The sequence below is a fragment of the Panthera tigris genome, chromosome B3, assembly GCF_018350195.1.
Source record: "Panthera tigris isolate Pti1 chromosome B3, P.tigris_Pti1_mat1.1, whole genome shotgun sequence".
In the NCBI taxonomy this organism is placed as follows: domain Eukaryota; kingdom Metazoa; phylum Chordata; class Mammalia; order Carnivora; family Felidae; genus Panthera; species Panthera tigris.
In genome coordinates, this window is record NC_056665.1 from 118194751 (window position 1) to 118211194 (window position 16444).

Below are 16444 nucleotides of genomic sequence, written 5' to 3' on the forward strand. Positions count from 1 at the left end.
TTTTTGAGAGACAGAGAGAGCACAGGCAGGGAAGGAACAGAGAGACGGAGACACAGAATCCAAAGAGGCTCCAGGCTTTGAGCTGTCAACACAGAGCCCCACATGGGGCTCAAACTCATGAACCATGAGATCGTGACCTGGACTGAAGTCGGATGTTTAACTGACTGAGCCACCCAGGTGCCCCCAAATAAGGGTGGTTTTTAAAAAAATGTTTATTTGAGAGAGTGAGTGAGCAGGGGAGGGGCAGAGAGAGAGGGAGAGAGAATCCTAAGCAGGCTCTGCGCCATCAGCACAGAGCCTGGCACAGGGCTCGATCTCACTAACCATGAGATCATGACCTGAACTGAAATCAAGAGTCTGACACTTAACCAAATCAGCCACCCAAGCACCCCGTGGGTGTTATTTTCAATAATGGAGTTTTAATATTTGAAGAAGTGTGATACTAGGGTAAATCAAGTCCCACCTGCCAGTTGTTTTCTAGAACTAGAGTAAAGGTTAACATCTTTATATGGCCACTTTTACCCATTTATCCATTATCCACTGGTCCTTTAGGCATTTCTGTTTTTGACTCCTGCAATCTATAGAGGAATTAGTGACCTTATAAACCAATTTGTAGACTACTAGATTGCTTCCAACTTGAAAGTATTCTTCTGTGTGTTTTTTTCATGGGCCCATGTAAGGATCTCTCTGGGAAATGTACCCAGGAGTGGGATTTCAGAGTCAGAGGGCCTGTGCATATTTAATTTCCTTAGGCACTGTCGGATTACTTTCCATAATGGCTCTGCTAGTTTGGTTTGTTTTTTAAGTAAGCTCTACCCCAATGTGGGTCTTGAACTCACACCCTGAGATTGACAGCTGCATGCTTTGCGGACTGATCCAGCCAGGCACCCTTGGCTCTGTTAGTTTTTACCTCCTTTAGCAATGCATGAGAGTTCTACTTTCTCACCAAATTTCTAACTTTTGCCAAGCTGAGGATGTATTTTAGTATCACATTGTTTTATTCTGCATTTCTCTGATTTTCAGTGAGTTTGAATACCTCATGATATTGTTAGTCATTTGGATTTCAGTTTCTGTGAATTCTGTGTATATTTTTTGTAAAATTTTTCTAATTTTCATTTTTGTTTCTGAATTTTAGGAGCTTCTCCTACATTCTAGATATTAGTCTTTTGTTGGTTTTATATTGAAAATATCTTCTCACAACTTTTCTCTTAACTTTCTCAATAGTGTTCTTCACTTACTGAACTCCATTTGTTCTAATATTTGTCAATTTATTCTACTGTTTTCAATGTAGATGATCATCTGCCAATAGTGAGTTTTATTTCCTCCTTTTAATCATTCTAATTTGTATTTTATTATAACATTGACCAAGATCTCTTATACCATGTTAAACAGTAGGAATGATAGTAGGTATCTTTGATATGTTGGAATCTTAAAGAGAATACTTTTTAAAAATAACCATTTTTAAAAAACTTTTTAAAAATGATTATTCATTTTTGAAAGAGAGAGAGAGAGAGAGACTGAGCATGAGTTGGGTTGGGGGAGGGGGGTGAGTAGAAGGAGTGGAAGACAGACTCCAAAGCAGGCTCCAGGCTCTGAGCTGTCAGCACAGAGCCCAACGTGGAGCTTGAACCTGCAAACTGGGAGATCATGACATGAGATGAAGTCGGAAGCTTAACCGACTGAGCCACCTAGGTGCCCCAAAATATACTTTTTTAAAAGTTTATTCATTTAAAAAATTTTTAAATGTGTATTTATATTTGAGAGATAGATGCAGTGTGCAAGTAGGGGAGGGGCAGAGAGATACCTAGACTGAATCTGAAGCAGCCTCCAGGCTCTGAGCTGTTAGCACAGAGCCTGACCAGGGGCTTGAACCCATGAGCTATGAGATCATGATCTGAGCCAAAGTCGGATGCTTAACCAACTGAGCCACCCAGGTGCCCCAAAATATCTTTTTAAAAAAAATTTACTTATTTATTTTGAGAGAGACAGCATAAGCAGGGGAGGGGCAGTGAGAGAGAGGGAGAGAGAGAATCCCAAGCAGGCTCTGAGCTGTCAGTGCAGAGCCCGACTTGGTACTTGATCTCACTATCTGTGAGATCATGACCTTAGCTGAAATCAAGAGTTGGATGCTTAACCAACTGAGCCACCCAAGAGCCCCTAAAATATCTTATTTATTTTATTAAAAAAAAATTTTTTTTTACATTTTTTTTGAGAGACAGAGAAAGACAGAGCACAAGTGGGGGAGGGGCAGAGAGAGAATGAGACACAGAATCCTAAGCAGGCTCCAGGCTCTGAGCTGTCAGCGCAGAGCCTGAAGTGGGGCTTGAACTCACAACCTGAGCCGACGTCGGACGCTTAACTGACTGAGCCACCCAGGTACCCCTCAATCCCCTTGCTTTCAATCTGAAAGTGTCTTTAGGTCTAAAATGGGTCTCTTGTAAACAGCATATAGACAGATCTTGTTTTCTTATCCATTCTCTTACACTGTATCTTTTGATTGGAGCATTTAGACCATTGACATTTAGAGTGAGTACTGAAAGATATTAATTTATTGCCATTGCGTTGCCTATAGAGTTGGAGTTTCTGGTGGTGGTCTCTGGTCCTTTCTAGTCTTTGTTGCTTTTGGTCGTTTTTGTTTTGTTTTGTCTTTTCTCCTCTCAGAGAGTCCTCCTTAAAATTCCTTGCAGGGCCAGTTTAGCGCTCATAAACTCCTTTAGTTTTTGTTTGTCTGTGAAACTCTTTATTTCTCCTTCTATTTTGAATGACAGCCTGTCTGGATAAAGAACTCTTGTCTGCATATTTTTCTGATTCAGCATATTGTATATATCCTGCCGCTCCTTTCTGGCCTGCCAAATTTCTGTGGATAGGTCTGCTGTGAACCTGATCTGTCTTCCCTTATAGGTTAAGGACTTTTTTCCCCTTGCTGCTTTCATAATTCTTTCCTTATCTGTGTATTTTGTGAATTTGACTATGATATGCCTTGTTGATGATATGCCTTTTCGTTGAATCTAATGGGAGTTCTCTGTGCTTCTTGGATTTTAATGTCTGTGTCTATCCCCAGGTTAGGAAAGTTTTCTGCTATGATTTGCTCACGTAAACCTTCTACCCCTTTTTCTCTCTCTTCATCTTCTGGGATTCCTATGATTTGGATGTTATTTCTTTTTAGTGAGTCATTGAGTTCTCTAAATCTTATATCGTGCTCTTTTGCCTTAGTTTCTCTCTTCTTTCTGCTTCATTATTCTCCATAATTTTGTCTTCTTTGTCACTGATTCGCTGCTCTGCTTCATCCATCCTTGAAGCCATGGCAACCATTTGAGATTGCATCTCTGTTACAGAATTTTTAATTTCATTCTGACTAGATTTTGCTTCTTTCATCTCTGCAGAAAGGGATTCTATGCTTTTTTTCAACCCCAGCTGGTATTCTTATTATCATGACTCCTAATTCTAGTTCAGACATCTTGTTTATATCTGTGTTGATAAGTCCCTGACTGTCATTTCTTCCTATTCTTTCTTTTGGGGTTAATTAGTTTTGTCATTTTGGAGGAAGAAAAAGAATTAATAAAATAAAAAATTAAAATTAAAAAGATTAGAAACAATACCAAAAAATCAAATAAAGGAAGCTAGATCCTAGGTATGTTTGACATGCTGATGCTAGATCCTTGAAAGAAGCTTAATTTCATAGAGAAAAAAGGAAAGAAAAGAAAAGAAAAAGAAAAAAGTAAGAAATCATTTAAAAATTTAAAAAAGGTATACAATAAAATACAATGAAATGAATTGGAGAAGGTAAAATAGAATAAAAAAATAAATTTCCAAAAAATGTAGTAAAAATTTTTTTTAATTATATAACAATGGAAAATAAAAATATTTTTTTTCTCTTTCTGTATCCAAGAATAAGAAAAGAAAAAACACAAAACAAACAAAAAAACCCCAAATAGATGGACCAGTGAACAGAATGAATTCTGAATGAAATTACATCTGGTTTCCCCTAGAAGTCAAACTATGAAGCACTTTATAGTCTGTACGCCAATCAGGTGGAGACTTATGGTGGTTCTCTAGGGCTTGGTTGGTGCAGTTGGACAGGTCGTGGTGTAATGACTCTGTTCTCCGCTAGGTGGCGCTGCTTAGCTTACTGGAGCGGATCAGTGTGGCCCACGTGCACGTGTTTGTGTGCATGTGTCAGAGGTGAAAATGGCATCCAGCTTCTCAGTCTCTACTATCAGAACTCTGCTCTACCCTACTGGCAATCAAGCACAACTTCTTTGTTTCTGGTTTCCATCCACTCCCTATTTCTACACTGTCTGTGTCCAAGCCATCAGCTTAGATGGCACCTCCCTCCTGAATTTTATCTCAGATGGGGCTGTGTTTCCAAACCCCTCACTTCTGAGGGCCCTGCTGCTTACACCTGCTCCAACTCTCTGAGGAAGGGTCTTGCTGAGCAATGGCCGGATGCCTGCTTGCCCCTGGGGACATTCCTTGTGATCATGCTGCTGTAGAGGATGAGAGGTTGTGGCTGGATGCTGGCTTGCCCCAGTCTAAGTTCATCTGATGGCATAGTGGCAGTGTTTCAGGGATTATGGTAAATCACAACACACAACCCACACCAGGTTTCACCACACTCTGGCATTTTTGTTCCAATACCAGCAGTCATGTCCTCCGGGGTCTGCTGGGACCTTTGCCTGTGGGCAGACTGCATGGCCTCTACCAAATGCCCTCCTAGCAGGGTAGCAGGGGAACCACTTCTCCCTGTGTGGCCCATGGACTGCTCAGACCTCGCTGCCTGCCTCTGGGGATTTGCCCTTCCCACCAGAGCACCTCCAGGTATTGGGCTGCAGAATTTCTGATGCTACTCTGCCCTATTTATAGAATCCTAATGACATCGAAACCCTCTTCCCTCTTCTTTTCTTGTTTAGGTACTTGTGGGTGCTTTCACTCTTTCTCTTTCTCTCCAGCTCCTTTCAAGGGGAGTGCTTTTCCTGCGCTCTGCCCCCCGCCCCTTTCTCTGTCCTCTGTCCGCAAATACCACTCCGTACCCTCCATAGATTCTCTCTCCCCAGTTCACCTCTCCATCCCGAATACCTGCCGAGTTCTGTGGCTTAAGTTATGCAGATTGCTGTGTTAATCCTCAGATTAATTCTCTGGGTGTGCAAAGTGGTTTGATGCTGATCTAGTTGCATTTCAGGGATGAGAAGCAGAGAACTTTGATGCTGCTTTGCCATCTCGGACCCCTCCTCTGATTATATACTTTTCAATCTTTCCAGTGTGATCCTCCTTAACCATCGTATTTATTTATTTATTAAAAAAATTTTTTAAACGTTTTATTTATTTTTGAGACAGAGAGAGACAGAGCATGAACAGGGGAGGGTCAGTGAGAGGGAGACACAGAATCTGAAACAGGCTCCAGGCTCTGAGAAGTCAGCACAGAGCCCAACGCGGGGCTCGAACTCACGGACCGCGAGATCATGACCTGAACCGAAGTCGGCCGCTTAACCAACTGAGCCACCCAGGCGCCCCCCAAATTTGTTTTTAACGTTTATTTATTTTTGAGACAGAGAGATACAGAGCATGAACGGGGGAGGGTCAAAGAGAGAGGGAGACACAGAATCTGAAACAAGCTCCAGGCTCTGAGCAGTCAGCACAGAGCCCGACGTGGGGCTCGAACTCACATACCGTGAGATCGTGACCTGAGCCGAAGTCAGACGCTTATCCGACTGAGCCACCCAGGCACCCCCTTAACCATCTTATTTAAAATAAACATACTCTAGGGGCTCCTGGGTGTGTCAGTTGGTTAAGCAGCCAATTTCCTTAATAATTGTCACTTTCTAATATACTATATAATTTATTTATTAAATATATTATTTTTCATCTGTTTCCTGCCAATAGATGTAAGTTTCAGGAAAGCAGCAATCTTTGTTTTGTTCATTGATATGTCCTAAGCATGTAAAAGAATGTTTGGTACATAGTAGATAATAAATATTTGCTAAAATGAATGAATTTCTTCATAAAATATGGCATTTGCTTTAGGTTTTTGGTATGTAGCTTTTATTAGATAGGGAATTTCCCTTTAACTCTTAGTAAATTATATTTATAGGCTTTTTTGTTGTTAAACAATCCTTATGCTCCTGGGGTTAGCCATTCTTGATCACGATTATTATTCACCATTGGCTTTGGAGATCTGTTGTTGTATCTAGGATTTTCAAATCTATGCTGAGAAGAGGAGTCCTTATCTCATTATGGCATCAAGGTTATTCTAGCCTCATAAAATAAACTAGCAGTTTTCCCTCTTTTTCTGGTTTCTGAAACAACTTGTATAACAGAAAATATCTGTTCCTTGAAAACTTGGCAGAGTTTACTTGTAAAATTATCTAGGCTTGGAGCTTTAGGAAAGGAGAATGAAGGTAAATCTCTGATTATCTTTTTTTTTTTTTTTAATGTTTTTATTTATTTTTGTGAGAGAGACAGAGCGCAATCAGGGGAGGGGTAGAAAGGGAGGGAGACACAGAATCTGAAGCAAGCTCCAGGCTCTGAGCTGTCAGTGCAGAGCCTGATGCGGGGCTTGAACTCGTGAACTGGGAGATCCTGACCTGAGCCAAAGGTGGGTGCTTAACCGACTGAGCCACCCAGGTGCCCCTCTGATTATCTTTTTTTTTTCTTTTTAATTTCTTTTAATGTTTATTTATTTTTGAGAGAAAGAGAGAGAGAGGGAGAGGGAGAGGGAGAGACACACAGAGTGCAAATGGGAGAGGGGTAGAGAGCAAGGGAGACCCAGAATCTGAAGCAGGCTCTGGGCTCTGAGCTGTCAGCACAGAGCCTGATGCGGGACTCGAACTCATGAACCCTGAGATCATGACCTGAGTCGAAGCTGGACGCTTAACCGACTGAGCCACCCAGGTGCCCTGATTATCTTTTTAACATTTAAAATAGTTATTGGCCTATTCAGGTTTTCTGATTTCTTCCTGTGACAGTTCAGCACTTTTGTGTTTTTTCTAAATATGCATTCTTTGTTTAGGTTTTCAAACTTATTACCACATATTTGCTTATAAAATTTTATTTTCACTTTATTTATTTATTTATTTATTTATTTATTGTTTATCAAAAATGTTTATTTTTGAGAGAGTGCAAGCTGGGGAGGAGTAGAGACAGGGGGACAGAGGATCTGAAGTAGGTTCTGTGCTGACAGTAGTGAGCCTGATGTGGGGCTCGAACTCACAAACCATGAGATCATGACCTGAGCCAAAGTCAGATGCTCAACTGACTGAGCAGGCACCCCTTATTTATTTATTTTTTAATGTTTATTTATTTATTTTGCGAGAGAAAGTGTGTGAGCAGGGAAGGGGCAGAGAAAGAGGGAGAGAGAATCCCAAACAAGCCCCGCACTGTCAGTTCAGAGCCAGACTCGGGCTCTTTCTCATGAACCGAACCATGAGATTGTGACTTGAGCCATTATCAAGGGTTGGATGCTTAACTGACTGAGCCACCCAAGCGCCCCAGTATTTTACTTTTAAATCTTTATGGTATCTATATTATTTCCTCTGATTCTATATTTTTGTTCTATAGCTGTCTTTTTCTTAGTTAGGCTTGCTAGAAATTTAGGAACCAACTTTTAGTTATGTCCATCTTTTTTTTCCTCTGGTCTGTTTTCATCAACTTCTTCCTTTGTATTTCTTTCAGCTTTCTTTGTGTTTGCAATGATGTGCTTATTGAAATGTCTTGAATGCTTAGCTTATTTGTTTTGTGTCTCTTATTTTTCTCTTATTTTTTAAAATATAATTTATTGGCAAATTGGCTAACGTACAGTGTCTACAGTGTGCTCTAGGTTTTGGGGGTAGATTCCCATGGTTCATCGCTTACATACAACACCCAGTGCTCATCCCAGTAAGTGCCCTCCTCATTGTTTTCTCTTATATTTTAATAAATGTATTTGAGGGCACCTGGGTGACTCAGTTGGTTAAGTGTCTGACTCACCGTTCATGAGTTCGAGCCCTGTGTCGGGCTCTGTGCTGACAGCCCAGAGCCTGGAGCCTGCTTTGGATTCTGTGGTCTCTCTCTCTCTGCCCCTCCCCCATTCATGCTCTGTCTCTCTCTCTCAAAAATAAATATACATTTTGAAAAAAAAAATAAATGTATTTGAAGCCGTAAGTCTCCTTTTAAATGTTATATTCCTTAAATTTTAATATTTTTTGTCTTTTGTTTTACTTTAATTTATAGTTTACTTTGTAACTCAAGGGCTATTTATTACTATGTCTTTACTTTCTAGACATAATGGCATGTATATGCCATTGTGAGGATATACATGTTGAGCAACACTGCACTGGTCCACTTAGGTAGATTATTTTCAGTTAAATACACTGTGGTACTATAAATGTATTTCCTCTTCCCTATGATTTTCTTAATAACATTTTCTTTTCTCTAGCTTACTTTATTGTCAGAATATAGTATGTAATACATATGACATACAAAATATGTGTTAATCCACTGTTTATGTTATTGGTAAGGCTTCTGGTCAACAGTAGGCTATTAGTAAAGTTTGGGGGGAGTCAAAAGTTATACTCAGATTTTTGACTGTTCAGGGGAGAGAGGTTGGTGTCCCTAATGCTTATCTTGTGCAAGGGTCAACTATACTTTAACATTTTTCCTTTTGTTATTGTTTGGGGTTTTGTTCTTTTTTTAATTAACTCTAGCAATAATTCAAAGGATGTCTTCCTTTTCTCACATTTAAAGTTGTGTCATATTAAATTGAATCTGAGATACTATTGATTATAAAGTGCAACATTATTTTATGTTCTAAGAAAGAAAAATAAGAAATTGGAATTAAACCCTGACAGGTAATTTCCTGTCATTTAGAATTTTTATTTTGTTCTTATTAACAGAGTTCTTTTAAATATATTTGGGGGGCACCTGGGTGGCTCAGTTTGTTAAGCATCTGACTTCGGCTCAGGTAGTGATCTCACAGTTTGTGAGTTCGAGCCCCCTGTCCGGCTTTGTGCTGACGGTTCAGAGCCTGGAGCCTGCTTCAGTTTCTGTGTCTCCCTCTCTCTCTTGGCCCCTCCCCTGTTTGTGCTCTCTCTCTCTCTCTCTCTCTCGCTCTCTCTCTCTGTCTCTCTCTCAAAGATCAATAAATATTAAAACAAAATTTTTAATTGTATTTGGGCATGTAAATTTTTATCATATATCATTCTCTGCAAACATAAAAAGGAATATAAATATATGAAATAAAATGGTTAATATTTTTCTAGATATTTACCACTGCCACCTGGCCACAGTAATTGTAAATTTTTCCTGGTTGTAAAATGCATCCAAATTTCAAAGATGTCAAAATTTAAAAGATGTAGATCTTAGAATCAGTGAAATAAGATATATTTTAATATCAAATGTTAAAAGGTATATCTTTTTTGTAAAGCAAGTGGAATGAAGTATATGGGTATTACACCATGATTTCCTTAATTTATCTGAGAAGTATTTATTTTTTTAATGTTTATTTATTTATTTTTGAGAGAGAGAGCATGCGTGCAAGTGGGGGAAAGACAGAGACAGAGAGGGAGACACAGAATTCGAAGCAGGTTCCAGTCTCTGAGCTTTCAGCACAGAGTCCAATGTGAGGCTTGAACCCACAAACCATGAGATCATGACCTTAGCTGAAGTTGGATGCTTAACTGACTGAGCCACCCAGGTGCACCTCTGAAAGGTATTTAAGTAAATCATTCTGATTCCAGGAAATTAAAACATGCTTGTTTGCATATAAAGTCTGAAAGAAAGAAGTTAATCTTTTCAATAGTAGATGCCAAGGCTAATAATTACTGCATAAAAGTTGAATCAACAAATCATACCAATAAAGACACTCTTGTTTCTTCTCTTTTTAAGGCAAAAGCAACAACAATCAAAGAAGCTCTAGCCAGATGGGTGAGTATATGAATTTTTACCTCTTCTAGAGACCATACAAGGAAAGTTTTTGGATAGGTATTTAAATCTGATCATTCAATACAAGGAATCTTTGTGGTACTGGAGCTATTTAGCTATTTTGACTGTGGGGGTTGGTACATGAACCTACACAGATAAAATTGTATACACTTAATACACACATACAAAAGCATTTATACTCATATATAAATGAATACTAGTAAAATTGGGAAAATCTGATTAAAATCAGTGGGTTATATCATTATCAGTATCCTAAATGTCTATCAGTGGATAAATGGATTAAAAATGTATATATATACAGAATGGAATATTATTCAGCCACAAAAAAGGAAATCCTGCCATTTATGACAACATGGATGGACCTTGAGTGCATTATGATAAGTGAAATAAGTTAGACAGAGAAAGACGTACTCTATGATCTCACTCATGTGAAATCTAAAAAAGCTGAACGCACAGAAACAAAAAATCAAATGTTGATTGCTGGGGATTGGCATGTGGGGGACTTGGGGAGATGTTGGTTAAAGGGTACAACTTCAAGTTATAAGACAAGTTCTAGGCATCTGATATACAGCATGGTGACTGTAGTTAATAATATTGTATTATATACTTGAAAGTTGCTAAGAGAATAGATCTTAAATGTTCTCAGCACTAAAAAAAAATTATGTGAGGTGATAGATGAGTTAGCTAATCTTATTGTGTTAATCATTTTGCAATATATGCATGTGTCAAATCATCACCTTAGACTTATACAATTTTACATGTCAATAAAGCTGGAAAACATACTAAAGCAGATACTAACATTAGAAAGGAAACTGCATTGTAAAAAACATGCATTAAATATAAACTATAAATATTTTGAATATAACATTCTATAAAGAATGTTGAACAGTTGTAATTCAACATTACAGATGTTTGGACAGTAGTAATTCAGCATTATAGATATACTTTCCACAGAGTATAGAGATGGCTCCTCAATTTCTATGCCCTGTGATAACTTTTTTGTCAATGTTATCAATAGTTTTTTGTATAACAATGCATCTTTTGCTTTTGTAGCTAGGCTTTGAATAAAAAGTCTTTCAGGAGATGGTGTCTAGGGAAAATAGGATGGATAGAATAAAAAATTTTTGAATTCTTGTTTTAGTGCTTATAAACTTCTTTGTACTCTGCATTTAAAAACCACATTGCTGGTGGTGCCTGGGTGGGTCAACCGGTTAAACATCCAACTCTTAGTTTCAGCTCAGGTCATGATCTCACAGTTTGAGTTCGAGCCCTGCATCGGGCTCTGTGATGACAAGCTTGGAGACTGCGTGGGACTCTGTTTCTTCTTCTCTCATTGACCCTTCCCCACGCTCGCTTGCATGCTCTCTCTCTCTCTCAAAATAAATAAATAAACATTTAAATTAATTAATTGATTGATTAAATAATTCATTTCTTTTTGGTTGATGAAAAATCTGGAGTTTTGTTTGTTTGTTTTTTGTTATTTTAAGAAGGCTCTGTGTCTATCATGGAGCCCAATGCAGGGCTTGAACTCATGACCCTGAACAGATATCAAGAGTTGGACACCTAACCGACTTAGCCACCCAGGTGCCCCAAATCTGTTTTGTTAAAGAAAAAAGTACATATGGAATAGGCTTGTTATTAGATTAGATTTTCTTTGAATCAGATTTTAGGACTTTATTTACTTATGATAATAAGTAATTGCTTTTTTGGTTTGGGTTGTCGGTTCTATTTCTAGATCATATTGTGGCCATAAATCTTTGACTTCAAGATTATTTGAAGACATTAAGCTCACTCTTTCACTGATTAATCTAACATTTATTGAGGGTCTATTAGGTATGTGTTTCTGCTCCCCTAACCTACAAATGTATGGCACAAAAATAAGTACCAAGTGGATGTGTATTAGATCTTTTTTTTCAACTGATCGTATATTTTCTAGTATTGATATCTTATTATTTGACTTTTAAAAATAAGCCTCTATGTGTCTTATATTGCACTATGTTATAGAAAACATAGGAAAGCAAAGGAAATGGTCCCTGCACCTTAGGAACTTCCTGTTTTGTTGGAGAGAACTGACTTTAAGTATTGAGGTATTTAGAAAATATTATGATGCAGTATATATTGATAATTAAATTTTAAATTGTGTACATAGTACTGAAATTAAACTTTATGGTAGAATTTATTTTAAAGCTTTTTTTAAGTTTATTTAGGGGTGCCTGGGTGACTCATGTCATGATCTCATGGTTTGTGAGTTCAAGCCCTGCATCACGCTCTCTGCTGTCAGCACAGAGCCTGCTTCAGATCCTCTGTCTGCCTCTCTCTGCCCCTCCCCCACTTGCTCGCTCTCTCTTTCTCTCTCTCTCTCTCAAAATAAATTTTTTAAAAATTAAAAAAAAATTATTTATTTTGAGAGAGAGAGAGAGTACATGTGTACTTGTGAGTTGGGGAGGGGCAGAGAGAGAGGGAGAGAGAATCCCAAGCAGGCTCCAAGCTTGTCATCACAGAGCCCAACTCCTTATGAATCGGGAGATCACGACCTGAACTGAAATCCAGAGTCGGTTACTCAACCTAGTGAGCCACCCAGGAGCTCCTCTAAGGTAGAATTTAGTAGTAAATTATTATAGAGCAAACAGCTTGGACCTCAGCTGTGTCGTAAAGATGGTATCTTCCAAAATTCTTGGTATCTGGGGTTCTTTCTCAGACTGAACCATGTATAGTAAAAGATTTGCAAGAAGAGATGCAAAATAGTTGAATCTTCCAGATCTAAATCTGATATTTAAGAAAAGGGTGATTAGCCACAAGGAATTCTTCCCAAGAAAATGTTGTCGTGTTTTGTGTTTGTTCATTGATAGACTCTTAAAGAATTTTAAATATTACAGAAATAAAAGTTATTTTCTTTCCTCCTCCTTTCATTCAGTTGGAACCTAACAATTATCTGAACGAGCCATGTAAAAGCCTGGTGATCAGGGTTAGTTAGTAAATCTCATTAAGTGAACTGTAAAGAATGCACAGAGTTACAAAATTCTGATAATTGGTTTGAAATAAACATTGAAAAGCCTTGCAAAATTCTGGACTTTAGTTCTGTATTATAATCAGGGATCACTTTCTTCCAAATTAATTTTTATCATAGGAAGAGAAAACCAGTCAGAAGCCATCTGAAGCCAAAGAGATAAAGCTTTATGCTCAGATTCCCCCTATAGAGAAGATGGATGCATCTCTGTCCACACTTGCTAATTGCGAGTAAGTTCTCTTGTCTTTTTTCCCCTTCCTTTTTAACATACATAAACTAGAAAAAAAGTGTTTGTTTTCTGTGATCTTTGTTTCTTTTTGTTTGTTGGTTTGGTTGATATAATTCTCCCTTTGGCAAAGCCAAACATAAAAGATCATTGGTTTATGGGGGACTAGTAATAAAGTAACCCTGAACGATATAGTACTTTTTTTTTATGTTTATTTATTTTTCAGATAGAAAGTGCCAGCAGGGGAGGGGCAGTGAGTGAGGGGGACAGAAGATCCAAAACAGGCTCTGCTCTGACAACAGCGAGCCCGATGTGGTGCTCAAACTCATAAACTGTGAGATCATGACCTAAGCCGAAGTTGGATGCTCAACTGACTGAGCCACCTAGGTGCCCCAATATAGTACTTTTTTTTCAGTAAAATTTTTATAATGTGCCTGGAAAATAGAATTTTCCTTGTCTCTTGGGAGAAACTAAATAACTAAGTAATACAATAAGACTTTATTATAAAAGCTAGTATTTCTCTTGTAAAATTAGCCAGTCAGTACTATACAGACTAGAGGCCTAACAGATACTGCTTTAAATTTTTTCAATTGTAAAAATACATTGTTAAAACATCTAGAAAATATAAAAAGCACAAAGGAAAGGAATTAATATCAACCAAAATTGCACCATCTTTTGAGAATCAGTGTTAGCATGTTGATACAGAGCCTTCTAATTTTTCTTTCCTTATTGGGATCAAATTATACTTATTATTTTATAATCCTATTTTCCCATGACTTTAAGTATCAGGTCTATATTAATACCTCTTTTTTTTTAATTAATTTATTTATTTTGAGACAGCATGGGTGGGGAAAGAGTGGGGGAGAATCCTAAGCAGACTCTGTGCTGTGCTGTCAGTGCAGAGCCTGATGTTGTGCTCAAACCAGAAGATCATGACCTGAGCTGAAATCAAGAGTTAGATGCTTAACTGACTAAGCCACCTAGGCACCCCTATATGAATTCCTCTTAAGTTATTTTCTCAATACTCTACATACTTTTTTAGCAAGCTTCTGTGGATAATTTGAGGCAATTATACCATGACACCTTGTGACCATGCTCTCAGGCTGCAGTGTCTTGTTGGAGCTGTAGATTGTTATAGAATCACTTGGGATTCTTCCTGATTTCTTTAGTCTGTGTTTTTCTAAATATAGTGCACTAACTACCTACATAAGAATTTCCTAATGCAGGAGGTAAGCCCCACACCAAATATATAGAAATAGAATATCTACTGATGAAACCTAGGAATCTATAATAAGCAGCTTGAGTGACTCTTCTATGCATATTTGTGAACCCATGCATTAGACTAATATCTGTCTTTGGAATGAAAGGGAGAAGCAAACATATTTAGTTATTGTATGCAACTTGTCCTTTATGGTAAGAGCACTGTGTATTATATGAAAATCCACCCTAGATTTTTTTTTGGCTTTAAAAGCATGATTCCAAAGAGCACTGTTTCAAAGTGGTCAAATATCTTTTTATCATAAAGCCATCTCAAAGGCAAATGTTTGAGAAGGTTTTGTACCTGGTACCAAATTATCTTGGAACTGCTTGGAAGGAGTCAGCCTGTTCATACTTTGGCTGACAATCTCTTTGGGCAGGTTGCCTAAACAACAATTAAAGAATTCATCCCAGTCATATTCCCAGATTTAAGGCACTCCATTTTTCACTGGGAGTTGTCAGGAATTGGGGATGGCTAGAAAATATACAGATTTGATCAATAATTTACACTATAGTAATTGCTTTTGTAAAAAAATGAGTAATTCTTTTTCAAGTCAAATCATAAAGGATAAGATCACATGTTCTAGAGTCAGTTTTTGGAGAGTTTTAAATTTGGCTCTGCCCCTTTATGGCTGTGTAATATTAGGCAAATTGCTTAACATCTTTGTACCTCAGTTTCCTCACTTGTAAAATGCAGATAATAATAATAATACTTATTTCACAGGATTGTTGTGATGGTTAAAACAAACAAAACCGGTTTATGTAACAAGTACTTAGATGAATACTGGGCACACATTGTGTTCAATAAAATTAGCTTTTATTACATTTTTTGCATGAAATGTACTGAAATATTAAAAATTTTGTCAAGAAAGGAAGACTAAGAATGTGTAGTTATGCTCCCTTTAAAATTTTTATATAGTTAAATTATGAGTAGAAAAAACCTAGACAAATGTATACAAACCATTAAAAGTAGTTATCTCTGGGGATATCTGTGGAATGGTTAGCATTACATTATGACTTCTTCAGTATACATTTCTGAATGATTTAACACATGAGCAGATAAATATCTTTGCACATGCATATAATATAGTTCTGCTTTTTATCAAAAGGGATCACATAAAATGTTTTGTTCTGCTAGATGGTTTTTTAACTTGACCACATATCATAGATGTCTTCCCAAGCTGGTATCTGGAGCCTAATTTCATTTGTTTTAGTGACAGTATAGTTTTTCATTATCTATCCCTCAGTTGCTAGATGTTTATAGATTTTTCCCTATTTTTTGCTATTACAATAATACAATAAATAATCTAGCTTATATATCTTTTGGCATTGTATTAGTATTTCAATGGGATTTATTCTTAGAAATGAATTACTAGGTCAAAGAACACATGCATTTAAAAAAATTAATAAATAATACTAAATTACCTTCAAAAAGTTTTTTTTTTTTTAATTTTCTGCAATGAATATGTATTAACTTTGTGATCAGAAAAAAAGGATGAGGATTTCAAAATGAAAGAATACATGCCATGTCTGAGGGGGGAAAAGATTTAGTATAAAAAGAAAATATGACTTAAATATTATCTTCTATGGGCACTTGAGGAATAATTTCTGATAAACCATTTATTTATTTTTCTGATACATCATTTAAAATTGCTTCATATTAATTCAAGTTTTCCTTTGTTCTTTTCAAGGAAGCTTTCACTGTCTACAAACTGCATTGAAAAAATTGCCAACCTCAATGGCTTAAGTAAGTGATCCACAGTAACAGATGGTTCTTGGGTTTTCTCATTACTGGAATAAACATTCTAGAGACACTATGTAATCCCAGAAGCTAGCACCTGTTTTAACCACAGTAATTGTCAGATGACAGAGAAAATATATAAACCATGTGTCTTAAATTTGGTTATCCAAAGAAAATCAGAGAAAACAAAAGACCTAAACATTTTAAAGATGTTTTAAAGCTTTTATAGAGTTAGAATTAAATAGAAAAATGAGATTTTTTTATTATATGTATTTTGTTCAAATTTGTCTTTCTTTCT

General features: G+C 37.1%; 1 protein-coding gene across 1 annotated transcript in view; it reads left to right on the top strand.

Moving 5' to 3' along the window:
• DNAL1 (dynein axonemal light chain 1) overlaps window positions 1–16444 on the top strand; it is a 45136-nt gene that overhangs the window by 2268 nt on the left and 26424 nt on the right. Inside the window, exons 2-4 of the mRNA XM_007095087.3 lie at window positions 9859–9897; window positions 13043–13152; window positions 16097–16152. Of these exons, the coding sequence (XP_007095149.1) occupies window positions 9859–9897; window positions 13043–13152; window positions 16097–16152 (205 nt within the window). The remainder of the gene's footprint in view (window positions 1–9858; window positions 9898–13042; window positions 13153–16096; window positions 16153–16444) is intronic.